General features: G+C 41.8%; 1 protein-coding gene across 1 annotated transcript in view; it reads right to left on the bottom strand.

Moving 5' to 3' along the window:
• The window catches only part of CAPN5 (calpain 5), a 494,730-nt gene that overhangs the window by 11,061 nt on the left and 457,085 nt on the right, over positions 1-26,584 (bottom strand). The window contains exons 10-12 of the mRNA XM_086936072.1: positions 21,508-21,704; positions 12,385-12,506; positions 3,423-3,559 (exon numbers count right to left, since the gene is read on the bottom strand). Coding sequence (XP_086792198.1) covers positions 3,423-3,559; positions 12,385-12,506; positions 21,508-21,704 — 456 coding nt within the window. The remainder of the gene's footprint in view (positions 1-3,422; positions 3,560-12,384; positions 12,507-21,507; positions 21,705-26,584) is intronic.

The following is a 26,584-nucleotide window of genomic DNA, read 5'->3' as shown; positions in this document are numbered from 1 at the left end:
GTTTCTCCATTGATTTACTGTGCTTACAACTGAATGACAAAACAAATATTCAAGCCAAAGACCTATCTTCCCTGATTTATGATCCACAGGATGGTACTGACTTCAGCAGCACAATGCTCCTGGCTTTATAGGGAGAATCATCCTGCCCTATGCAAAAAATCACAGTCACTGAAGCCACAGAAAGCCCTATAAGATTAGACCAATGCAGACTCAGGTTTGAGACGAAGAGCCCTTCATAACGTTGACCTTTAGCACACTTCCTTTGAAAACAAACTTCCAATCCAAGCTATCTAGACTTCTCCTTTGAGCCACAATTTAAATAGAGGCCATTAATCTGATTTGCCGAATTTATGTTTTGTTATTATTTTGAGTCTGTTATTAAAGATCTGTGTGATAAAGTTTTCTCTAGGCTTTCTGCAATCAAACTCGCAGTTACTAAACTAGATAAGCGGCCCAGGGTTTTAAGCAATTCTTCTACCTGTGGCACTTCACCTGAGGACTTATGCTTATCAAACTGGGACTTTAACTTGACCCAATAAGACTCCTTCATCTGTTCTACCAATAGGCAATCCTCAAGATAACCAAGTATTTTCATTATTTCAATAATGTCTGTAATATGCGTACAGAGCTTCAGTGTCCCACATAGGGGTGGTAAGCACTATATAAATGCTTCAATACAATATATAATACTGATGTCATACATATGTCTCTCCTCAGTCTACAACTTCAACCTGAAGCAACGACTTATGCGGCTATTTTAGCAGATGTGCCCCCTTTAGGCCTAAAGTCCTCTGAATATTATGTTAAACTAAGGAAATGGTAAATATCAGGTTTTTTGTGACAAGGAAATAATAACAGCCTGCTGTTGTGGGCTAATTGTTCTCTAGGTTTTTGAATCTGTGACATTCCCGTAGCAGGATAAGTGTGCTCCCACTTGGGTACTTCTAGAAGCCATATTTTTTTCATGATTCCTTCATCAGTCTTTAGGAGACTGAGAAGCCAACAGGTTTATAGGCATCGCCTTGGTCTGCAGTGAATTATTTAGTTTGCCCCACACAACACCAATATTCTATATCCACCGCCAATACATTTGTGCCTTTATAATCATTGGAAAATAATGATTAACTTCTGAAAATGTAATCAATCCAAAATGCCATATTAAGGGGGATTCAACTTGATTTCTTAGGGACCAGGTTTTTCTTTGTCTGAAGGGAATTTTAATTTTTATCATGGAATGTGGCTGGTCTTCATTATAAATTTGATAATCCTGAATAGAGTACGTTTAACAAACACTTTAATGAGATTAACATGCGTAATTTCCCTGCTTTGTCTGATTATATTCTTGATGGTTGGTCATTCATCGCTTTCTATTTCAGCCACACTTTGTCACCGGGGAAAGCTAGAGGTGATCTTTCATTCTTGTGGCTGTTACTTCGAAATGCAAGGTAAATCTGTGGTTACGGACTCACCTAAATTGCAAGAAGTCCTATTAAGCAACATGAACTCTGTAACTGAATTTTTATAATAATTCACCTAAAAAATCTGCAGTAATGTTAACATATTAATTACTTGTCTGGACAAATTTAAGATTTCTATTCAGGGTTATTCAATAATTCTAGCAAAGAACTTTAATTCATTCAGTCTCTAAACTTCCATATCATATTTTTTGAATTTTTCTTACGCCAGACGGTGTAAACATGACCTGGAAGGAGAGATCCTTAAAAAATTCATCAGTGACCCTAACATGGCTGCGGCTCATGAGGGTATTAGTTCTGATCGTCCACATGTACCTTTCATTTTAGGAAGAGGAACCTCTACTTTTATTGACCATATTTGTATCACTGAGGATCTGATTAATCAGCTATTTTTTTGGTTTAATGTCATGAGTCACTTTAGTGATAACTTTCTTTTTGTTTCCTTTTCTTGCCCACTTTTACAGAGAATGTATCTTTGACCCACTCTAGACTAGAGCTTAAGTTATTAGAGAGGAACTTGCTGTCCATCTAAAATAATGAGAAGATGTTATGCAGCCAAAGCGGGAACCAGTTTAGGCCGTTAAGTTGAGGTGTCGTTAGTCATATTTCAATTATCTAAATCAGAGAAGTTGTGGATTGGAGAATGGCATTCAGGCAGGAGTGCAAGTAAAGATATGAGATTCTGACAAATATACTACTTCCCCTATGAATGCCAATTAAAACCGGCATCTGTACATAATTCCTCAAGTCTTCTGGTGGGAAAAAGGATTTTAAATTTTGTAGAACCGCCAGCTGCTAGAAGTCCGTTTTTGACAATTTGTCAGTGAGGGATGCCCTAAATAGGTGTGAGTCGAGAGTGAATAATAGAGATTCGACTGAAGGTGCTCAAATGGAAGGGATCCCTAAGGGAGCAAAGTTTCCAGTCATAACTGTAATGAGCGGGAGGTGTCTCTTGAAGGCATCAAGCAAAAGACAAGTTTGAACGTATTACGATTTGACAAGAAACTGATCTAACAATTCAATTTTTGAAAGTTGTGTTTGATGGTCTGAACTAGTGTATGGGAATGATTTACGCTGTTCACCTAGAAAAAGGAATTCTGATACTAGCATTAGGATACGAAAGTTGTCTGGTGTTAGTGTGTTTTCGTTTGGCAGTGTTAGGATTTGTGTTTTTTTAACAGGAGACAAGAACACGACTTGTGATATGTTTGATTACCTTTACAATAATACGTCCAATGAACACATAATTCTAAAATTGTATTCATATTTATACATTTGTGAAGTCTGACATTTCATAGCAGAGCCTTCGGCAGGTTGAATAGTGGGAGGGTTATGGGTGCATGGAAGTTGCCTTTGGTATAGAATGATTTATAAGTGAATGGTATGGATTTTCATTCAGTTCTCTTAATTAACAGAAGTCGGAACGAGTTGGAGTTCTTGGCCTCCTTACTTCTCATTGCTCAAAAAGTATGTAAAACAAAACCACTACAGCATGTTTACCTGAAATGAGTACACTCCATAGTTTTGTATAGTAAGGTTTATGCCGGTGGCAAATTTTCTAGCCACTTTACCATGGATTTAATGTTCGGTTACGAAAGGCTATGTGACCTATTTTAATTTGGGTCAAGCCAGAAAAGTAAATGTTGATGTTTTTCCATATCCTTTCCCCACTTCCACATTACTTCCAAAATGCTCTCAAAGGAAAGAACAGTTCAGATGATAAACATATTATAATCAAAAAGGCACCATTAAAAAACACAGACAGTCACTAAGACATGCAAGGTGGACAGAAACAAGAGCCTGCCTAATTCTTTATCGTTAACGGTCATCCATCTGCATTCACAACCACTGAAAAGGTAACGATGGCAGGACTTCTTTTGTTATTAGTATGTAATTACCAAAATATAGTCTAATTTGAAAAGAGGAAAAATTTCTGTTTGCAGATACCTGAACACAGATGGGCTCCCCTGGCTTCTTTCGATAGAATATTCCTTTCACATCAAACATTGGAGTAAGGTTATTTTTCACCACAGGCGAACGAACCGAGGTTCCTTCACAGCTTATGATAACGTAAGGGTCAGCTCCTGTAGTGAAGAAATAGGATAATTTACATAAGCATATCTACTACGGGAACAACTAAGAAGGACAACTTACATTCATGTTTTAAGCAACTAAAGCTCTTCCACAATTGGAACTCCAGACTTAGGCAGACTACCACCTTTAATTTTTTTTATTTAAGGATGGAATTAGTCAAACCATTCCCCTGTGATTTGCTGATAATAACTTAGATAAAAATCTGTATTGCTATTCAGATAAAAGTCCACTAGAGTCTACGGTTGTCATAGGATTAATTTTGCAGCAGAACATCAAAAATATTGTTCAAGGTTTCTCTTTTGAACTTCATTTTTATTATTAATAGTAGTAGTAATACGAATAATCAAACCAATAATAATAATTATATTATGACATAATTAGTATCAATAATAAAATAAAAATAGAATGATAGAAGGGTGAATATTAACAAAGCAACAGTAAGCAAAACAAAATACAAAAATAATAATAAGAATGATAGTGCTTATAATAATGAGAACAACAATAATGTTTATATATAGCTTTTTCATATCACAGCCTATATTGGCTAATGCAATTACCCAGTTTAATGATGCAATTTAGTCCCCTTGGAAGGCTGAGCTGGACTTGCATTTTCAGTAGTGAATGTTCAACTCATGAAGTTACTTTGCCAATTAACAGATAGATTTGAAGTGTTACATTTGCTTTCAGATATCTTCCAGCCTAGTCCCACTGCATTGTGTTCCTTCTTTGCTTCAAAGTCTGCTGCTCTTCTGACACTTTTGCTTCCTCAACTGAACCTCCACCAGATGAGTCAAGCTCTCTTGTGAGAACAGATTTACTTGATTGGGACAGTGGATGTGGGAAGTGACAATGCAAGGGGAAATAATGATTTGAGACATTCTTCTGTTTTACAGGTTGTATAAATCTAATTTCTGATAAAATGTGTCAACTTTTCAGTTTACCTTATGGGAGGAATCATGAGTTCAAAGTGGTTTTCAAGACCAGCCTAAAACTGTCTACAAGTGACATATTTTTTTTTCCAAAACAACATCAAGCCTCCTAAACAGGAATGGAATCAAGCTTAGGAGTGAACTTCTCTTAGATTACAAAGAAGAACACAGAAGACTGATGGACAACAATTCTAGACAAGAGAAACCTGCAAGTGGAGGGGAAGGAATACATCTGACTTTCATCCATTCTTCGTATTTTAAACCAAAGTGTTTATGCTAGGGCTCATGAAAACCCAAGGATACGAGCTATGAGGATATGAACCAGTGGCAGTCAGACTTGGCAGCATCCTGCCTTGCATGCATCTTGCTTCATCCAGTCCATTAGCAATGAAACAAACCACAAACGCTTTCCAACCTATTTGGGTCTCTCTAGTGTGGTGCAGCCTGAGGCCCTATGCATAGCGAGTTAGGCACTAATTCTGGCCACACCCCTTTCAATAAAATAAGCTCACCAACACACAGAAAAGATGGAAATGGATAATTTCTTAACTTGCCTGTGTTTGAGCATTCACCAGGTGCTTTGGTCGTGGATATGGGAGAGAGCGAGAGGGAGGAAGTGGCTGGGAAAGAGGGAGGTGCCGGGAAAGAGCAACTGGGTGTTGGAAGCTGTGGGCCAATGTGAAAAGGTTTTATGGGTCCATCGTCACTGCATTCCATGCAGGGCCGGACTGGAAACCCAAAGCAGCCCTGGCAATCTTGTCGGACCAGCCCTCCCAGGGGGATGGGGTTGGGTGAGGTTTGGAGGTGCAGGTGTGAAGCACGGCTGCTTTTGTTATTGGGGGCAGATATTGTAGCACAGCTGCAAAACTGGCCTCCATTAACAAAACTGTCCCCGTTTGGAAAACTAGTCCCCACCCTTCCAGCCTCCTGGGGAAACGCCCGATGCCCGCTACGGCCAGTCCAGCCCTACTTCCAAGTAGAGTTTTATATTGAAATACTAACTTCAGATGCATTGTGTTATAAAATATCATGTCTGAAGTATTGAGTAACAATTATTTAGAAGGTAAGGGTACACAGGTAAGTATAGATTAACTATTCCTATTGCCACGTGTGGAGGCTTGACTATAAATATCACCTAGGTACATAGAGTGAAGTAAAATACACCTATACCTATCTATAGATTCCTATTTTCACAACAATTTGGTCCTCGAAATTTTGTTAACAATATTCTGGTAGCATGATAATCTGCAGTCATTATTATTAACCCAGCACCCTTAATTAATTAAGGGTGCTGGGTGGAGATCTTTCCACCAACCACGGTTCAGTTCTCCACGTACCCCATTAATGATCAAGTTAGCATCTTTTGTTGCAATGTGGAGTCAAAGAAATGGGTTGTTTTTATTTGGTACATAGAAGAGGTTATTTTTTTATTAGAAATGTTCTAATACCATTAACATTGGTACAATACATTGTAAAAGAAGAGAGACTACGATGAGAACAGATGTTTGTGACAAATGGGTAAAAAGACCAGAACAGATAAGAACAAGACTTGACATGGGCCATGTCGAGACAATAGAGTTGAAACTATGGGAGGATGAATAAACTTAAAGAGGCTGCCAGTTTATAGTATCTCTGAAGGTGTGCCTTCTAGCAATGTGTTTTCAGGGCAGATCTTGTAGGTGGAATTAGGGGAAGCAGACTGGGAATAATAAGGACATTTCGCTTCCGTCAGATGGTTACCCATGGCATATTGCAAAGCATACTTTTCTGGATAACGACTGACGTGAGAAGGGCAAGTATAGTGTTAAGCACGATGGTGAGAAGCTCATACAGTGCTATAATACTACCATATAGCCTACCTCCCTGTAGTTGGTGAGGGGCAGTACATGGGTGGCAAAGTTGATAAAGTGTCGATAGACACATGAATAGATATTAATTTAGGGACTGATCTAATTAAATGTCTGGCTAAAAAGTCTGCTCATTTTCCTCCACCCCATGTCCTTCGCATCATGATTTTTTTTATGTTTGCAGCCCCTGTCCCCTTGAGGGGAATTTTTAGATGTTGAATGCATTTGGGCGTGTCTTCTGCAACATACAGACTTTCATCTCAGCCTTCCCAGCTATTTTGGTAGGATCTGCAAAAAGGACCGTGCTTCGTTTACCATAATGGAGCAGGATTCTTCCAATCCTGCCAAAAGTCCTTTTTGTTTTGCAACAGTCTGTACAACCGACTAAGTACAAACAAGTCTTAGGTGCAGATACAGCGTCTTTAAAAAGACAGGGCTTTGTAAAATATCTACTTCCTTTTTTCTAATCTAGCCAACAGTTTATCTGTTCTATAAATTATGATGGTGGAAATTTCAATGCGCAAAGCACTCAACACCACTTGACGGTGGCGAAACAATCTAGCCTGGGTTATTCCTGCTGTTGGAAGATGCCGACTACCATCTCATGATCCATCAGACACCGTCTGCTCAGTTCGTCCACTCTGGCATTCAGGGACCATGCCAGGTGATTCATGATCAAGATAATCACCCACATTCCAGCCACCACCAAAGGCACAGGACCCAGGACCCACCACATGGCAGTGGTGTTGTCTGCACCAGGCCTCCCACTGATGGATGGGAGGATGGTCTTCAGAGCCAGACAGATCGCCCGCAACTCCAGCTGCTTGACGCGTAGCCAGCACCGCCAAAGACCAAAGTTCCCTGATCTCCACCTCTCCTAAATGAACTCCCCATACAAGCAGAGATGAGCCCGTCACCACTGTCAACTCTAGTTAGGGACTGAGGAGGGCTCTCTTGGGGTTTTAGCACTGCATTTCTCGAGCCATCTCCTTGGAGACCTGGATGACATTGGTCCGATTGCCTAGATGTTGGGGTCATTGGGATTTCAAGACTCACTGTAGAGCCCGCCTGTGCCAACTGACATAGTGGACGAGAAGGATATAGAAGGTTAAGAGGCCAAGAAACCTCAGAGCTGCTCTCATCATGATCGAGCATGAAACATTGAGAACCAAAGCCGAAATGTCCTAGACTTGTATGACAAAGAGAAAGCCTTGAACTCCACTGTATCTAGGACTGCTCTAATGAATAGAAATCTGTGGTGATCTGGGTGCATTACATCATTACCCATGTCATCTGAATCTAGAATGTATTATGTTTTACCGGCTTGAGACATTCTATGTAACACAGTTACTTGGGACCTGCAACAGCTGTGTCCAATAAACATACTACTTGAAATATCTTCATTTGGTGATTGTTATAATTCTACAAAATCTCGACAAAGGAGTCATCTGGGACTTATTTAATAGTGAACTCAATGATGTTAAGAGGTTTAATGTCATCCTGAGGGCGTCCACAACGGACTGTGTTGAGCCCACCTTCAACTGACAGTACTCTAGGTATAGACATACAGGTATCGCCAGCCTCTGGGGATGAACAGCAGCCCCCTTTGTAAACCTCCTGAAGGGGAGCTGGGGAGGCCAAAAGGGAGTATGATAAACTGAAAGTACCCCCAGCCTACCTTGAACCCCAGAGAACATTTGTAGAGTGAGAGGACAGGTATACGAAAATACACACATCACGCAGATCAAGGACACCATCCAGTCACCCACGTCCAGAGTAGAGAAGATCTTGGCCAGCATAAGCATTTTGAAGAAAGTGGCAAGTAAAGCTCAGGTGAAGTGTCAAGCCCACTGGCTCTCTGTATATTATTGTATAAACTATTATTAGTAGAGTGAGAGGGTTAACAAGCCATATTCGTCACCACCATCAACATATAGTGAGTGAGAGCCAAAAAGAAAATGGAGCCTTTGAGGGTTGATGCAATGTGACAGAGGCACTGAGTAAAGTCAGGTTGCAAGACAACCGGTTATGCTATAGTAATCTCATAGTGCAATATTAGTCGAGTTTGAGCAGATGTCAGTTCAGGGTCTGACACTGGTGTCAGCTGTGAGTGGTCTTCAAAGCATAGCAATTAACAGCAGGAATCTTGGGGCCAGAGCAGAAGTTCATATTGAAGTCGGTACAGGTCCAGTAACACATCCTGGGGGAACAGATGGTGCCGGGGGTGGATCTGCTCGTAATAACCCAACTGTGAGCTTGTGCGGTTTGAGAGGCCTGAGGACACACCACAAAGAACCAGAAGGGCACCAAAAAGCTGTTGCAAAGCCTCCTTGAAGACCTCGATCTGCTGGTAGACAACAGCCTTCGAAATTCAGGACGCATTCGTACCAGCTGGCAAATCAATTCCATGAACGAAGACCTTGATCGGATGAGGTTGACATGACACATTTGCAATTTCTCTTTGGAGTTGCAGGATGGGAACGAGTTCCACTTCACTTCTCTTTTTTGTGCTTAAAATAAGACTTACTAGAGGACTACAAACACAAAGTCTAGGCCAGCAACTTGAATTGGGAGTGGTACTTACAAAGGCTGCAACTTGTTTTTGTCTTTGGCGTTATACAGCTCCGCCTCCTGGTCTCTGATTTTATTCGGGTGCATCAAGACACATTTAATCACACAGCTTAGATTTGTGGCCTGAGGACAGAAACCAAACGCACATTTCCTAAAGGTGCATGACCAGCATCGGTTTCCTGCAGTCGGGACATGGTTAGGGTGGCAACATTTTACCTAGTGTTTGAGAAGTCGTCTGAAAACTGACAAAATTGGGAGCAGAGCTCTGGATCTATATCTGATGGTGCCAAAAAAATTTAACTAAAGTCAGCAGAGATCGCACTTATATCCAGTTACCTGTCACTTCTGGGGCAGAATGAGACCAGCGTGGAGCTGCATGGTGCCACCCAGTAGTGTCTGTAAAAGGCTTCTGAATCCAGGCTGGTGGCCAGGGAGTGTTCTAAGGTGACGATTATCCGTTTATAAGTATCAATCTGAAGAGCCTATGATCATAAACCATGTACCTATGACAGACTACTAAAGGTAGGCTCAAATCCTCAACATTTCCAGTTTGTTGAAATAAGCTTCTCACACCAGATGTCTTTGTGACTTTATGAGAGCATCAGTTTCATCGCCAATGGCACTACGTTCCTTTGAGAGTAGTTGTCAAGTTACCCAGAGAGACACTATGTTTACAAATGCTCTTCATTCAGATATCCGATGGAGAATAAATGTGGAACACCAAAATCACAACACTATTTGTGATCACCCTGGTGAAGACCCTCCATAAAGAGAAGTATGGAGAATAATCAACTTCTTATGGGTCCAATGCCTGAGTCTTGACTAGGCAGAAAGCCAAAAACATTCCCCCTGTTTATGTTTTCTCAGCCAAAACCTCAAGTCTCAAGGGCTGTAGGGAACAACAAGTCGTAAAACTGACTGAGTTAGAAGCATATGGATCCTTTCTGTGGCAAATTAACATCCACAGCAGTAGAGGCTGATTGAAGCGGGAAAGCATTGTCCCTTTTCTGATGGCTAACCAGAAATTTAGTCTAGAGCTTTTCGAACACTGAGCAGGATGGTGGCACTGGTATGGTCTACAGCCTGATTGGTACTCTCTTATACTTATAGTTCTGCATGAATCATGTCCATGAGCCAAGAGTCTGGGAAGGAGTTTGTCAGGCTTCTCTAGGTGAAGCCACCACTGAAAAAGAATTGCCTTGTGAGCAAGAGGCTCCACAGATACCTTACAAAACTGCATCCTCCAAGTAGAAGGAAGCACAAGAGACAGCAGGAGGGATAGATAGTCTGGTTTTATTAGTCCCAGAGGGAAGCGTTGGGTTTGTTGCAGCAGAATGAGGCTCCACGCGCACCTCTAAATTCTTTTTGTTGGATTTGGCATATTTAGGCATCAGGAACACTCGGAATTGAGGGGGTGGGTGTAGAAGATGTACAGTTATCTTCATGCTAAGGCATCACTCTACAACTGGGATGCTTGAAATATCGCCTTATTGGAACATTTGAGTATGCAACGTGCCAGACAAATGCTGATTCTTACAACGTCTATCTGCATTTGAGCTGGAGCAGATTAAAGGCAATTATGTATAAGCTGTCCAAGAATAAGTTCATTATATCATTGGGTCTGTTGGCTTCTGAAAAAATAGGGTGTACACATCAGATGCTGTTGTGCCCTAGCCTACTTTTGTGACAAACTATTGGACATATTGTACTGCGGCACATACACAATAATGGGTCAGCAAAGAAACTTGTTCATAGAGATTAAATGGAAAGAGGAAGAAAGAGTCACCAAAAAGGTGCTCAGGCCAAAGGTGCAAGTACAGAACACACAGGTCAGCTTCTGAGAAGAGAACGGACAGCTGGTGCTGGAAACTTGCAGAATAAACACAGAACAGGAGTAAACCTGTTAACCCAGTTGAGACCGAGTAGTAATTGCAACAATAATACAGTGTCTCAATAGGAATATCACGTAAAAAGACAATTAAAGGCGAGGGTAAATCACATAGCACAGGGAAAAAGAACAAGGGAGACCAAAAGATAATTCAAGGTTGTCATTTACATATAGAAGCACATAGGTACAACTAAATTGCAGTAACCATAACAACCAGATGTGTGCTGGCAATGTGTAAGTGAGTGAACGGCGCAGTGACACAAGTGATTATAAAACAACTTGAGGCGGCGTGAGGTGAAAGGTAATCAGTGAAGGTCAAAATAAGATATTTACAATTATAGACAAAAATTCATTATTTGCACAATGACCATTAGAATGCCGCAAATGGCGTTGCAGGGTCGACGGCATTTCAACCTCTCTAACTTGAGGTCATCATCAGGACGATGGTTACACGAATGGGATCAGTGCTCTGTCGGGTAAGTCGGTAGATTCCACGTCTGGAATCCAAGTGGCAATGTCTTATGAAATAATCAAAGTCCAAGAACTAATCGATGGAAGGCGGTGCAACATCTGCGGTTAGCAGTAGGTTGGGCAGAGATTGAAGCTCGTGCAATTGCAGCAATGGTTCTGCAAAATGGGGTTCACACTACTCAGCGAGGCTGGAGCGCCGGGACGAATTGGGCCTTAACTCCGGGTGAAAGCAGTCGAGGCCGGGCGAATTCGAAGCGCCTCCGGGGAACCAGACAGCCGGTGAGGGACGGGCAGAGAATCCGACGAATTAAGCGTTTTGGAAGTGCCTGCTGAGGCAAACACAAAGAACCAGGTGCAGCTATGCAGGAGACAGTCAATCACGTGGATCAGAACAAAAGGACCGAGTTGTTGGAACCAAACCCTTCAAAGGAAGATTGGAGCCTGTGGGGCTGGCATGACCACCAGCACGGACTCACAATTGTAACCCTCTGCTGTCCAACAATTAATGCAACACCTGGACTTCGACCTGGAGCTGGATGGAAATGGGCAATAGAAGAGCAGGACCAGCAGGTTATAATCTCTCTGCCGTAAGCTATTCATAAAGTGAATGAGAAGAGAAGTATCCAAAAACTACTGAGATTCATATTTCAGTAAATCTATACAGCTCACTAGACAACCTCCAGTCCTCTACTCCCTGTGGTTCAGATCATTTTTTGAGCATTAGATACACAGATTATTAGCAACTTTTGCCAGCCACAAGTCCAAACAGAATTGTTGAAAAGTTGTTTGAGTCTAAATGTTTCAGATGAACATTATTGCGAGTAAGGTTTGCTAGTGGAGAGAAGTGTCAATTAAGTTTCAATGCAAGACAGAAGATAATAGCTTTGCTCCTTTGAAGAAAAGGGGGAAAAAGCAGTGTAGCAAATCTGTCCATAAAGACATTGGTCTATCCAAAGCTATCTTCGGGAAACCAAAGACCTCTTGCCCTTCAAATCCGCATTGTATTGATCAATTTGTTAATACCAGCAGTTCTACTCCTTATCATCATTTTTGACTGAATATACAGTGGCTTAGAAGGCCTCAAAAATAGGCTATTGAAACCTCTATACCTCCTTGAGAGTCCTGTTCCTTTAGGCCAGATGCAGAGATAACATGGACTTGAGACACGAGTTGTGGATAACCACATATTCCAGTCCAGCAGGTGTGAGGAGGTTCATCCAATGTCAGCTCTCTGCAAGAGAGAAGAAAACCAACAAGGAACATTCAGCAAAATCTTACCAAATCAGAAGCAAAGGGCACAGCATGAGAAGTTATTTTTTTCTACAAGAGAGAAAGCATCTAGATGCCAACAACAAAATAGGAAATATTGCTCGGAATATCCAAAGCACAGAGAATGTGACTGTAGCTCTTACAACGCATACCATTATTAAGGCACCCCGTGTTTCTTGAATTTTAAGCACTAAGTCTAAAGGTTATGGTGAAAAATTCTGAAAACATATCCACATATCTTTACTGCATTATGTGTGCACTTACGGGGGGTGACATTTTGGGAAGACATGCCTGGAGTCAGCCACCAGTAAAGACAAAAATGAACATCAATTTTTGTTTGCATTTCTAGGTCTATCAGAAATTGGCCCCATAGTTTAGCTTATTTTTTTCTATTTGTAGAGTGGCCAGTATATGTATTCTCTAGCAAGGTTACTGGAGGACAAGAATTCTGTGACACATGATCTGATGCACATCTGAGCAAAGCATCTGTGAAGAGCAGGTTTATATGTAGATATTGTTATATAAAATAACTAGTAGTATATAACACATCATGGGGATTTAAACCCATCTCCTAAACAATCTCTGAAAACGTAATTATTCTCCATCCTTGTAAATTATCATGGACCGCAGCCCAGACTCACGCCAAGGTGCAGGACTCCACTGTACTCAAGCCAAGTTTCAGTATTCAGATACCACCACTTATACACAAACATTTGATAAGATAAGTTAGCATGTGCTGCACATAAGATTTAAGTTGATATTCCATAGTTACTTACCAACATCAGTGATATCAGTTTTTAAATGAACCACAGCATCGACTGCATGCAATTTCAGTGAGGACACCCACTGGTTGTTGTGGGAACTCCAACATGTAAAAACTGTGAGGACATCTATTAACTGTCAGGAGTACTGCAGCCTTGAGCTTTCAAATAATAAATGGGATTCGTCTATTGACTATCACTGGAACTATAGACCGTATTTCCTTTCAAACAGTCATTGTCAGGATATCGGTTAACAGCAGTTTTGCATTTATTCTGGGATCAATGATGCTACTGGTCAGAATCGGGTAGGATGCTATTTGTGATGTCATGTGTGATGGCCTGCTCAGTACATTGAGGATGCAGTATGGTTTTTAGGGTTTGAGAAAGCGGTAGAGTTGGGGTTAGGGTGAAAGGTATAGGGGAAGAGGACCATAACTGTAGGTGCCACATCGGATGAAGTGCAATTAAAAATCACTAATTTCCATCCTCAATCCAAAAACTGGATATGAGAGTCCTTTAGTCAAATTAAGATTTTGTAGGGCAGTTACTTCAACTAAGGGTCATCCCAGTCCTAATGGGATTTGGGTGTGCTCATCCTCACTACGCACAGCTTCAGCTAATTGAATTCTTGCAGAAGTGTGCTTAAATGACTCATAAGTATGTTTTATTCAAGGACAAATCCGAATTTAAGCATTTTTTTCATTTTCAACCAATCAAAAAAGTCTGATATTGGTCTTCAAAATCTGATACCACAAGCCATTTACACTGCCCCTGAAAATGATACCCATCACCTGTGTGAGGCCTTGCATGTCTTATTGCCTTATGTATTCTGCACTGGTAGTCTTGCAATGCCACCCATTCCTCCTGCATTTACAGAAGAGGCAGTGGTGTCTGTACCCTGCCCAGCATCAGCCAAGGAATGGTACTCCGCGCCATGTTCCTCATCACCTTCAGTAATAGTTCCAAGTTCTTGCACAACATTTTGCACGCCCACGTCTGCAGCCAATGCCCTCTCACCTGCAAAGATGTAGCCTACATAGGGCACTCTGGGTGCAAAAAAATCAGCAAAGCTGATGCACAACTCAATTGTTGAAGAGCCTGTTTGGAGGACCTCATTCTATTGCCCGCCTTTTGTGAATGAAAGAAGTTCTGGAAAAAGTGAAACATGAGCAGATAGTCAGATACGTGCTTGCTGGGTATGGCATGCTTAACACAAGCAAAAGGCAAAGAAAATTTCTAAAGTAGGTCATTAGAAGGCGTGGGTAAAAAAAAAGACTTAACATGTTAAGTGGAGTGATAGCCTTTAAAGTCCAGCTAGGCTTGTGGATTTTGCAGGCTCCCAAACTAAAAGCAATGTTGAAAAGGTTCTCTACCCACATAAAGGTCTCCTTGAAGCTCAACATTTCTCCCAGCAATGTAAACAAATAATTCAATAGAAGACTTTAAAAGTCTGAATGGAAGTGGATGCCAGTGGCATGGTAAATCAAATGTAGATCATTTCTGCTGCACATCAGTGACCCCAGCAAAAATCACAATGCAGGCATAGATTCATCTGAAGGCCACTTGTAATGAGAATGTATTTTAAGAAAACAGTTAATGTAATACCATTTATTCATGTGTTCCAGTCAGAAATGGGGTCTCCAGTAATTACATCAAAATATCAAAGCCAGTTAAGAGGCGGTCACCTTCATGACAGCACTAGGACTGTCCTCCCATCTTACTGCTCAAGGCAGAAAATGAACACACTCCACCCACAGCCATCACAGAAGCTCTGTAAATTCTTAATCCTTTCTAATAGTAATGACATGGATGGGCTTGCCTGACTACAGTATCAGTAAGGACATCACGTTAGGGTAGCCAGGCGTAGCAGCTGCCTCCGTGACGTGCCCTAGACACCCCTGACACTCCCCTCCGTACCCTGGTGTTAGTGTCGTGAAGGCAGAAGCAGAAACAGAGTGAACAGGGATATAAGGGCCATGTTTGCTTCCTTCAATTTTCACTGCTTGTCCTTCCAGTGACAACAAACAGTCTGTGCATGGATTGGCTATATGTCTGAAATGGTTCTGGTGTCTAGTTATATGCTGTATTAGATCATGCAATGAGTGCTGTATGCGTTTGTATTCCTACATTGCATGACTCTTGAATTCGGAAATGTATTCATGTTATGTAAAAGGCAATTAAAAAATATAATTAAAAAAGTTATTTGACTAGGGTGGGGTCAATGAACGCATGATGGCGCTCCCACTATCCCAGAGATGTTTGGTAAACCGACGTCTATTGGTAGTGATCTAAAAACTAATTTACATGAGACTCCTGATGGGCATGTCTTCTAGGCAGGCACAACAGGAGTACAGTTTCTGAGGAAAAGGTTGCAGACAACTGCTCGATCGCTTTTTTTCTGAGGATCCTTAAGCATGCATATGGAGGATTGTCTTGAATGCCGATGACCATCTTCCACAGGTCCGATTTTGAAGAGGTTGACCTGTAAATATGCGCTGGAGTGACCATGCTTTAACCCCTTCACTGCGACGGCAATTCCGCCGCAGTGCTAGGGGGTGGGGGGGTCGCACGGCTCACCTGTGCTTGTGACGGAACCGCTCCGTCACGCGCCTCGGGTGAGCTGTGCTAGTGACGGAACGGTTCCGTCACGAACGCGCCTGCTCAATAGAACGCGCCGCGCAGGCGCGAAATCAGCGCCGCGCAGGCGCGTCGAGCGGGCCGTGACGGAACCGTTCCGTCACTAGCACAGCTCACCCGAGGCGTGTGACGGAACGGTTCCGTCATAAGCGCCGAACGGGTTAAGGAAGTGGATGTTTACATTCTAGATTTCACCTTCTAATGTTAACATGTGTTCATGTTGAAGTGCTAACTTTAGCAGCAAATGTTCAATCCCAAACCTAGGATTTCAATTAAAGGGAAGTTGATTTGCTCCCAGCTGGAGAGCTGTTTCGAGTGGGCTGATTCTTCACTGTCACTTATACATTCTTTAGGGGCCAGACATGGAACAGAATCTCCCTGGTGTGAGGGGCTGTTGAGATGCTCAAGGTCATGGGCAGTGAGACCCTGCTCGGTCAGAGAGAAAAGGTCTCATGTGACAAACAGAGGAAAGGATATGCCTTTTCTTCATCTGTGTACAGAACAGCCCACAAAATGATGCTCTTCTTATTGGAATTGGGGATGACGTTTGTCATTTCACAGACAGCCTCAGCTGAGGTAATCGGGATATGGTGATCTCAAGAAACTGAACTGACGAGCCAGTTGGCCAAGTATGGCTAGACAAAGCTGTCTTGTCGCCTAGAATCGGCTACCACCACTGCACTTTAAGACCACCTCTAGGTCATCTTCTGACCAAATAGCAAGCCCTAGAGCTGATAGCGTAGAATGGCAGAGCAATAGTCTGCTGCGCTTCAGGTGTGAGACACATCGAGTTTAGGGAAGACAATCTGAAAAGGGAAATATTCTATATGGGCAGCCACAAGATTCAGCACATCAGCTGAAGTCCAGACGATAAGATTGGAAACCCCTTCACTGAAATGCATCAAGAAACCAAGAATGTGGATTGTCCTGCTCTGGATTGCGGTCAAAAGACACGGTGAGCCATTGGAAGGATGGAGCCCTGCCCACCGCACCTTAGAGGGGTAGGATACAAGGGTTGGACAACTGTATACGAAGCCAGAGGCTGCCCACACAAACACTGGAAGATCTGGGGGGACTGGGCCCAGTATAGAGAGACCCTCCTGGAGCTCAGCAGGAATCAACAGAGGTCCTCAGAAAACATAACTAGAACCTTGTTCACTGCCAAAGCAGGGAACAGACCTGAGCAATAGGAGAGGAAAGCTGGGCCAAGGGAGGGGGAAGGGGGACTGTAATGCAAATACCATGTACCGTAGATTTTAGAATCTGAGAGTATTGTAAAGATGTGCCTTTGATTTTGAAACTAAATGTAATAAACTGTTTTAAAAAAAAGAAAAAGCCAAGAATGTCTCAACCTACATTCATCATAGATTTGTTAAAAGATATGGTATGATTGTGCTTGTTAAATACTCCTCATATTGCCATCAAATAAAGCTTGCAGCACATTAAGCCGGGCCACTAGTGGCAAAACCTTTTCTCCCAAGTATTCAATTTGAATGCTATTCCTTTCAGATGGACCTGAAGTTAAAATAGATGAAACCTAATAAATACTGTTTTTAATTCTCTACTCCACACTAAATCTGCACTCTCACCCTGAGAAAAAACTGTCTTTAAATAAAACTTTGCACTTGTGTTACTGTCTCTGTGGCAAGCTATTGCAGATGCGAGAAATGTTTGCATTACTGTTTCCACAAATCATGACACTAAAGATATAGGTTACTTAGTGCTCAAGTAGGTAAAAAAGTCTGACATACTTTATGCGGCGACTTGACCGGTAGAAAAGTAATTCTCAGTATTTATTCAGTCTTTGTGGAAATCTTCACAAAATATGTAACATTACTGAGAGGTGGAGAAAAAAGTCACTTGGTTTGTTTGTCACAGGTATCCGGAAGACTACGATGGACAGATCCCTCCTGTTAGATTCAGAAGTTTTATCAATGCCAGGAAGAGGTGTTCTAGACAGAACATCTGTCCTGGAAGTAGGAGTCTGTCAACATGTTTGTGATGGTACAGATATACTTCGATATTGTCTTTGGTAGACCGGGAAGGGGGGCACTCTTATGTCTTGAAGGAAAAAGTTGAGAGCCAAGTGTCTTGGAGCAATACAGTGTCACAGATTCTCTTGCAGGATCACACTTAGATTTCTTGAGCTGGTTGGCTATATGTAGGCCGTAGGGCTAGTGATGTTGATAGGAGTGTTTAATCAATATCGATTGACTGCTTGAAGTTGAGGATTGCCTTGACATAAAACACCATTGGGTTGGGCTATAACAATGAAATTGGCATTGAGGGGTTACATGGGGTGAAGGCGCAGCTGAGCTGAGATGATTCTGTATAAATAACTAAAGGATACTTACAATACTTAGTAAGTAGTACATAGAATCTTTGCCTTCTTCGAAACTTTCTGCAGAGTCAAAAAACAAGTCGTCAAATGTCGCCTGCACACAGAGTTACTCTTCAATGGAAAGATTTATAATGTGTTCAATACCTCTACACACCTATGATGCATTAGGAGCATAGGCGGTTTTGTAAACACTTAAACCCATTCACTAGCTAGAAACGGGCTGTACAAAATTAGGTAGAAAAATAATAAACTATAAAACAAAGTAACAAATTCATTGAATGATGTCATTAGTGATGTCGTTTGAGATGTCATCAGTGAGGTCATAAATAATGGGCCTGAATTAGATCTTGGCGGATGGGTTACTTTGTCACAATGGTGAGGGAAAACAGAGCAGCCTAAATATAAATCCGATAGGATATAATGGGATTTATATTTCAGCAGACAGAATATCCATCACTCTCGTTGAGGAGTAACCCATCCGCCAAGATCTAAATCAGGCCCTTAGTCATAGAACATGTCATGAGTGATGTAATATGTGAGGGAATAAGCAGTGCATGGCAGAGGCACAAGTTATAGTTATCTCTGACAACTATAACTGGTGAATTTCTGTGTTTTATTTTTAGTTCAGAATGTTCATATTCTTACTGAAATTCACCTTACCAAAACGTTACTTTAACCTTTGTTTTTTCAGTGAATTTCTAGTTTGTTTTTTTACAGAAAGTAATATTTAACCGCCATACGTACAGCCAACCCCAACCGTGCACGGCCTTTGGTCATGCGCACTGGGTGGTTGTCCGCAGGGCCCTGCCAGGCCCTGCAGCAAACCTCCCACAGGCAGCTAACACCACAATGCACACGGCCTTTGGCTGCATGCAGCGTGAGGTTGGCCTCAGGTCCTGGCTCGCAGCTAGGCCCCGAGTTCAACCTTGGAAGGCGGCTACCTGGAGAGAGTCAACGCCACGCACATCCTTTGGTCATGCGTGGCATGGGATTAGCCGCAGGGCCTGCTTCTAATTCCCCGCAGGCAGCCAACCACATACTGCACACAGCCTTTGGTTGTTTGGGGCCGGTAAGAGGGTTTGGCCTGCCTCTGGCAGGCCCTGTGGCCAAACTGCCATCAGGTTGCCAGCCCCACACCACGCACAGCATAGGGTAGGCCTTCTGGACTTGTGGATTCCATTACCCTGTGGCCATAATATATATAATTATGAGAGGAGGTCCCTCTCTGACCCTTAATTGGACCCGGGGACCCCATCATCAGGGGCCACAAACATTTATTCGGGGGAGGGCTTGCAGCCACCCTCCCTGGCCTCAATATGTCCCAGGGACCACATCACCCAGGGACGTATTTTATTTAAAAGGGGAGGAGGGGTGTGCGGCCCCTCTCTCTGACCCAACTCTTCCCCGAGCATCATTCAGCCCTAGCGACCCCATCCTCCAGGGCCTTATTTATTTTAAATATGATGGGGACCTCCTGCCCCCCCTCCTCCCCGAGCCTCATTAGATCCTTGGGGGATGCACAGGTCCCTTTGCGGAGCCTTCTCGGGTCCCATTCTCCAGGGCCATATCTCATTTAAAGGGGAGAGAGGCTGTGCGGGCCAAGTATATTATTTGTGGTGAGGAGGAGCATGGCCACCCTTACCGAGCTTCTTTCGACCGCGGATCCAATGTGTTGATTGAGGGGACTATGGTTTTACAGTCAGGAGTGATGAGAAGTATTGGCTTCAGGAGTTAGCCCTTTGCAGAGGCAAAGATAAACCTCTAACGCCTTTTTTGTTTTTTTTACATTTCTTGACAATCAGAGAGCTTCTGTAAATCAAGTGTTCCTTGTTAGTTGATAAGACCTACAGAGCAACCAGTCTCAACTTATAGGTGGCTCCATGAGCAATGCTAAGAAACATGGAATGTATGAATTATGGAAGATAGCGTTGCAGATTGAAAATTATTCTTAATCATACGACTTACACTGTTTAGAAAGGTTGGAAACCGACTGCAGTCGTAAAATGAAGACAATATAGATGGCAATCCAGTAGGAACTAGCAGAGCTTTTGTGCCAGACTGTAAGAAAGGGGTTATGTCCTTCTCAGCTTGCAATGGTTGGCCAAAGAGGACTCACCTGTGGCATTGCGTCAAGAAGCTCATTGCAATAATTTCAGAGAGTGAGGCCTATAAAGCATTTCTAGGAGACGAGATGCTTACAGATGGTTTGGACATAGAAAAAATGAAATACTTTCAAAATATTATTTGCAAGTCAAAAAGTAATCACAATGCAATTGCTAGGTGGGGACTTCAAAAAACATTAGAGTGAAACAAAATGTTTTTTCAAAGTATAGGAATAAAGTATAAGACCAAACAGGGATCAAGAGAAGACTTTTTAGAGGCATATTTCTTCTTTTCAACCGTGAGTAAATTAGATTTTTAGTTGATTAGAAATAGGTCATAGTTTTAAAAATGGTCCAATTTCAAAGACTTATTTTTTTGAAGGCAGCAATCCACTCAAAGCAAAAGATACTTTACAAGGAAATGTTGATATCAAAAGGCACACCCAGGGATCTTCGTGAAGTGAATTGACCAGGTCAGATCAAAGGCTTTGGGTACAGCCCAGCTACCACTAGAGGCCACTTTCGTTTTAATGGGTACCAGGCTGGTCTTAAGGTGGCAGGTGATTGCGTGCTATGTAGAGAATGGTGTGTGTTAAACTTTTAATGGAAGAACAGATCACAAGTGCACTGTGTGCAAAGCAGAAGCACACAAATTGTTATTTAGCGCAACAGTGCAATATCTCACCTCCCAAACAACTGTCTACCCCTTGCAAAATGCATTGTAAATTGAATCCTAAGACTGAAGATCCATTAACGACTACAATACAAACCTACATCAGAGTGCTGTATTCCATTATGATAAGGTAAGAATAGGTCCACCATTTGTGGAAGGGATTATAAAGCACGCTACCCTAGATGTAAACAAGAGCACACATGGGAAGCGGGGTAAGATAGATCATTGAGTGGAGTACTTGATGTGGAGATCCAAATGGGATCTGTAGGTTGTTGGCTCGAATCCTGGAATAGTCAATTCAAGCTTTTCATCCTTTCAAGTTAGAGAAAAGGAGTATATAGAATCAGTTTCAATTGGGGAGTGATTGCCCATAAAATGTTTGAATCATGGCACAGCAAGTGAGGTGGCCTGTCTTAGGAGAGTCAAAAAGAGCATTATTGTTGTCTTACCGACACTCTGAAGGCACATCGGTGAATACACGAAGAAGAAACTCCCCGGTGTTTCCTGGGTCGAAGGTGGTTGGAATGATGACGTACCGACCCTCCTTCAGGTCGGTCTTCAGAAAGACACTCCGCGAGTTGATGTATATGGAGCTGGCCACCTTGACCTGGATGGTGTGCATCCTATACCGTCGGTTCAGCTCCACCTGTGTGCAAAAGACACACACAGTCAGGGTCCTGGCACATTACAAAGAGTGTGAAATCAAGCGCAACACTGGCGAACATCAATCTTTTCCTAAAAGGCACATTTCTGTAAATTTATACTCACAGCACTTTTGGAAAAATGCACACAAATTTATGTGAAAGAATCAGAACCCACTAAAAAAGAGGCTGTGATTCTCTTATGGGAACATGCTGCAGTAACAGTAAATTTAGACAGGTATAAAAAGAACTAAATTAGCAAACAATTAAATATTTACTGCCCTAATCTAATCTGCATATCGTTTACACTTGAAGCAATAGACTTTCAAAAATAAACCACATAATGAATAACAAAGGAAATTGATATATTATTTATTTTTATTAAGTGTTATAGAGTAGAAAAATTATTATTTAATTCATTGATTTTTTTCTCTTTTTCTTTTCTTATTTCATAAAAAGATTTTTTCTTTATCGACATACATAAATATTACATAGACTGAGAGAAAATACATAAAATGACAAATACATAACGTAGTTTAGGTCGATGTTTTTTAGAGATGCAGGCAATATGATGTTAAACAGTAAATTTAGAAACAACACTACAGTAATTTAGTTTGTGGTTGAGAAACCGTGGAGCATCAACAACGACATGCCAGGTTATTTCAGGTGAGAATCACATAAGTGACAGTAGAAAATACCACCAGACCCAGCTAATCTTCCAATGTTCCTACCTATTGCTACAGGCCGACCTTTTACTGAGGGCTTCATTACAAGTTGCATGTTATTTGGAGAGCTAATGCCAGCCAAGTAAATACTGATAAGAATGGGACAGTATTTACTAGCTGTGGTATCTTCCCACTCAGAGTTCAGCACCTCGAAATGGGGGTAACCACACATATACCATGCTTTCCCATAGGAGTCAATTCACAAAAATACCTGGGGCGGCAGAAGTGACATCACATGAACTGACATCATATGATTTACCACCTATTCCTCCAAGGAAAATAATGTCACATGACCTTAATCTCGATTACACCACAATATGCAATATCGCTGAAGTTCACAGACTCTTAAGGGCACAGATATATAATAAATCAAGTTACTAGCATAAATAAATGTACATTTTACAAGGCTGTTATTTTTTAAATAGGATACCAACATGATAAGAATATTACACGTTTCTATTTTCTTATTGCACACAAAAACAGAGCCATATTTACTATAATTTTACGTTAGGGTTGCATCACTTTAGTGGGGGAGCTCTGTGCAAAATCATTTTTGGCATTTACTAAGCCACCCAAAGCCACTTAGCGTAGTTTTGCATGGGTTTGTACATGAAAAGTAATGGCATGCAGCATTGCCTTTCGTTACTTTCCGTCTGGCGGGTGTTACATAAGTGGAGCATGGGAGTTCCCATGCATCCATCAATGTATTTTGATGCAAACCCAGATTTACAAAGACTTGTAAACCTAGATTTGAACCAAAATGGTGCGCCTACCCAACACAGGCGTAACAAGGAGTTGCAGCTTTATTTCACCTTGTTATTTCCCTCTTTCCATGAATGTTGCATTCTGCAGCACACACAGAAAGAGGAATGTGTCTATAAGTATTGTTTTTGTGCAGGAAGTTGTACCTTTCTGCACAAAATCAATGCTACCCACAACAGCACAAGACTTCAAAAACATTCCAGGTTTTGTCCACATGGTATTTCTGAATGTAGACTAATGTAAACCATGTTATTGACATAAATTGTTTTGCAGCATTGTTAATGCATTTTGGTTAGCATCACTTGTAAGGCATTGTAATTTACTACACCATATAAGTGAGGTTTAAATGTAAACACAATATTCTATTTGTTCACAGTTCTAAAAATCTGAAATATCTTATTTAAAATGTATAGTTTTTGTTTCCATTTTTCTCAACAGTTTTATTCTTCAGGGAATGCATTACACTGCTCTATACTTATTTGTAGTAAGTTGATTGCCTCACTTCACAGCCAGAGCTACAGAAGGTAAACAATGCACATGACATCACTGTTTAGCTTCTGTTCTGTTCTTGGCACTGCTTTTACCACCTCTGCGGCCAGGGATTGCAAAAGCAGCCCCAGGGGTTGCAAGAGGCCAGCCAGGGGTCACAACTGCGACCCCTGGCAACCTCTAAATGATGTCCATACATTTTCACCGTTTGAGCTGTGAATTCAGCAATACTGAGGAATTTCCATGTGCAACTTCTGCTGTGCATTGTTCAGCATAGTTTGTGTATAGAAAATGTGTGAACTAGTTTTAATCCTAGTCTGGTTGTAAAGGCTCTTGCTTGAGCCAAGATCAGGAATACTGAAGACCGTGAAATGTTGGCCATAGCGCCTAAAACCAACTTCCTTTTGAAGGAGTGAGAACATAAGTCCATGCTACACGTGATTTTTGCACTTTTTTGGCACGTTTTTCTAAAGAATACAGCACTGGTGCCAACACAGAGCCTACTACAGATACATTAAAGGAAACAATGAATGTTTGCAATTCGAGGTACACCCAAATTTACTTAGCCCACATTTTCACACATAACCAACTTCAAATTTCTTGAACACTCTTAAGCCTACAAATGCCATTTTGGAAGCATCCATAGTGGGCTTCTGTTGGAGCTGTGTCTCTTCAGTCACCTATAAACAGGGTCACAGGAATTGTGCAGCGGGGGAGCACCAAATTATGCGGAAGGGTTGTCTAAATTATGCAGCAAGAAAAGCCAAATTAAGGGGCTTAATGCAGCAAATCTTTTGATAGTTATAATTTATCCTTTTGTCGTTTTTACACATGGTAACACTGCATTGACAACCATTTCACCTCATTAGTGTCATTTTTATAACTAAGTACAGAACTAAGCAAATAAAAGATGACCAGTCAACCTATGCGAAGGGCCTTCCACTGCGAGTGAACACGTTGCATTGTTTTTTAGTAACTTTTGATCCCTTTGAGCTAGAAACAACAACTATTGTTAAAACCTGCAGATTATGCAGCAGGTGCTGTATTATGTGGCATATGCAGAAAATCCATAATCATGTCAAAATAGTTGCAGCCGCAGAATCTCATAATTCCAGTGGCCCTACCTATAAACAGGGTCACTGGAATTATGGGGCAGCGGATGATCGAATTTTGCGGCAGTGGAGAATCTAATTATGTGGCAGTGGAGGATATCATTATGTGGCAGTGGAGAATCGAATTACATGACAGTGTTGATGAAATCACGCAGCAGGGAAAAGTTAATTATGCAACATCTCTTTAATTTGGAAACAGTTCTGCTAAACAATATAGTACGACTTATTATATACCTATATCACACAAAGAGCACTGTTGCATTCCAGATGTGGTATTTTATGGTTCCAGATGTCGGACCTTAAAAAGAGATCCAACATATTAGCAAACTTAGCCAGTTAACTTTCATATGGTAGCTAGCACATCATCGCACCTCCTTGAGCTGTAGTTCTAATAACTTTTGATCTGTTTGTGCTTTTTTTTGGTGATATCCACAAAGGACGCAGCAGCAAGATGAGTAGCCAGAACATTTTAATAAGCCCCAATTTGACTATTCCAATAAAGCAGGGTTTGAGGAAAGCAAGGGAGTATGTTGTAAATTGTTACTTCTCTCAACATGGGTCCTTAACACCAGTCTTTCCTTTGTGTCCTTTCCTCCCACTTCCTTCCAGAATACCTGTAATGTTCTAGGTGCATTATTCCTAGCCAAGCTGATTCCAGACTGGTCAGTTGGAGGTCTGGTCAGCTGGTGAGGTGTACTGCTCTGCTGTATCTTAATAAACCTATTGTGTAACATATCCAGAAGTATTCTGTGATCCATCTACTTTCAATTACAACAATTTTGGCGACGAGGATGGGCTCTTAATAAACCTATCCTGTATCTTATCCAGAAGTATTCTGTGATCCATCTACTTTCATTTACAACAGAGTGTAACCACCCCTACACGTTTTTTGGAGGGCGATGTTAGTCACCAAGTTGGATTGTGCTCCTAAGAACTCGTTTTCTTCCCTTCCCTTTCCTACATTTCATTTTTTCTTTTTCTCACCACCATACTTTGTTTCGTCTCTCTTGCCTTCTATCCCAGTTGTTCATAATTTCTCTTCGATATAAAAGGGGATGATGGACGGAGCGTTTGTGCAAATCAAACACTCACCCCCAGTCAACTGATCTGGGTTTAATCCATCACCATTCTTTAGCTCACTCAGCCACCCCAGTTCAGACATGGTCATATGCAAATCAGTCTGACCCTGTGCCTCATGGGAACAGTTCAGCCCGAACTGCCAAGCCATGTCTTCCCTGGACCGGAAACAAGCATCCTGGGACCGGTTTCGGATTCATAATCCTCATCAGCCAGGCTATCTTGAATCCAGTGGCCAAGTTTCTTTGTTCGCCCTAAGTTGGCAGGGTATGCTCAGACGTGAGTCCCTTACCCACTTTGCCACTGGATTCAAGCAAGCCCGGCTGAAGACGGCTGTAATGTCAGAAACCGGTCCTGGGAAGCTTGATTCCGGTCCAGGGAAGACATAGCTTGGCAGTTCGGGCTAGACTGTTCCCATGAGGCACAGGGTCAGACTGATTTGCATATGGCCATGTCTGAACTGGAGTGGCGGAGTGAGCTAAAGAACGGTGATGGATTAAACGCAGATCAGTTGACTGGGGGTGAGTGTTTGTATTGTCAACGCTCTGTCCATCATCCTCTTTGGTTTTTCTTTGTTCGCTCTAAGATGGCAGGGTATGCTCAGACATGAGTCCCTTGCTCACTTTGCCCCTGGATTCAAGCAAGCCCGGCTGAAGACGGCTGTAATGCCAGAAACCGGTCCTGGGAAGCTTGATTCCGGTCCAGGGAAAACATGGCTTG

This window comes from Lissotriton vulgaris, chromosome 8, assembly GCF_964263255.1.
Source record: "Lissotriton vulgaris chromosome 8, aLisVul1.2, whole genome shotgun sequence".
Classification (NCBI taxonomy): Eukaryota; Metazoa; Chordata; class Amphibia; order Caudata; family Salamandridae; genus Lissotriton; species Lissotriton vulgaris.
Note: the sequence above shows the minus strand (reverse complement) of the source record. Positions and strands in the feature narration are given on the sequence as shown.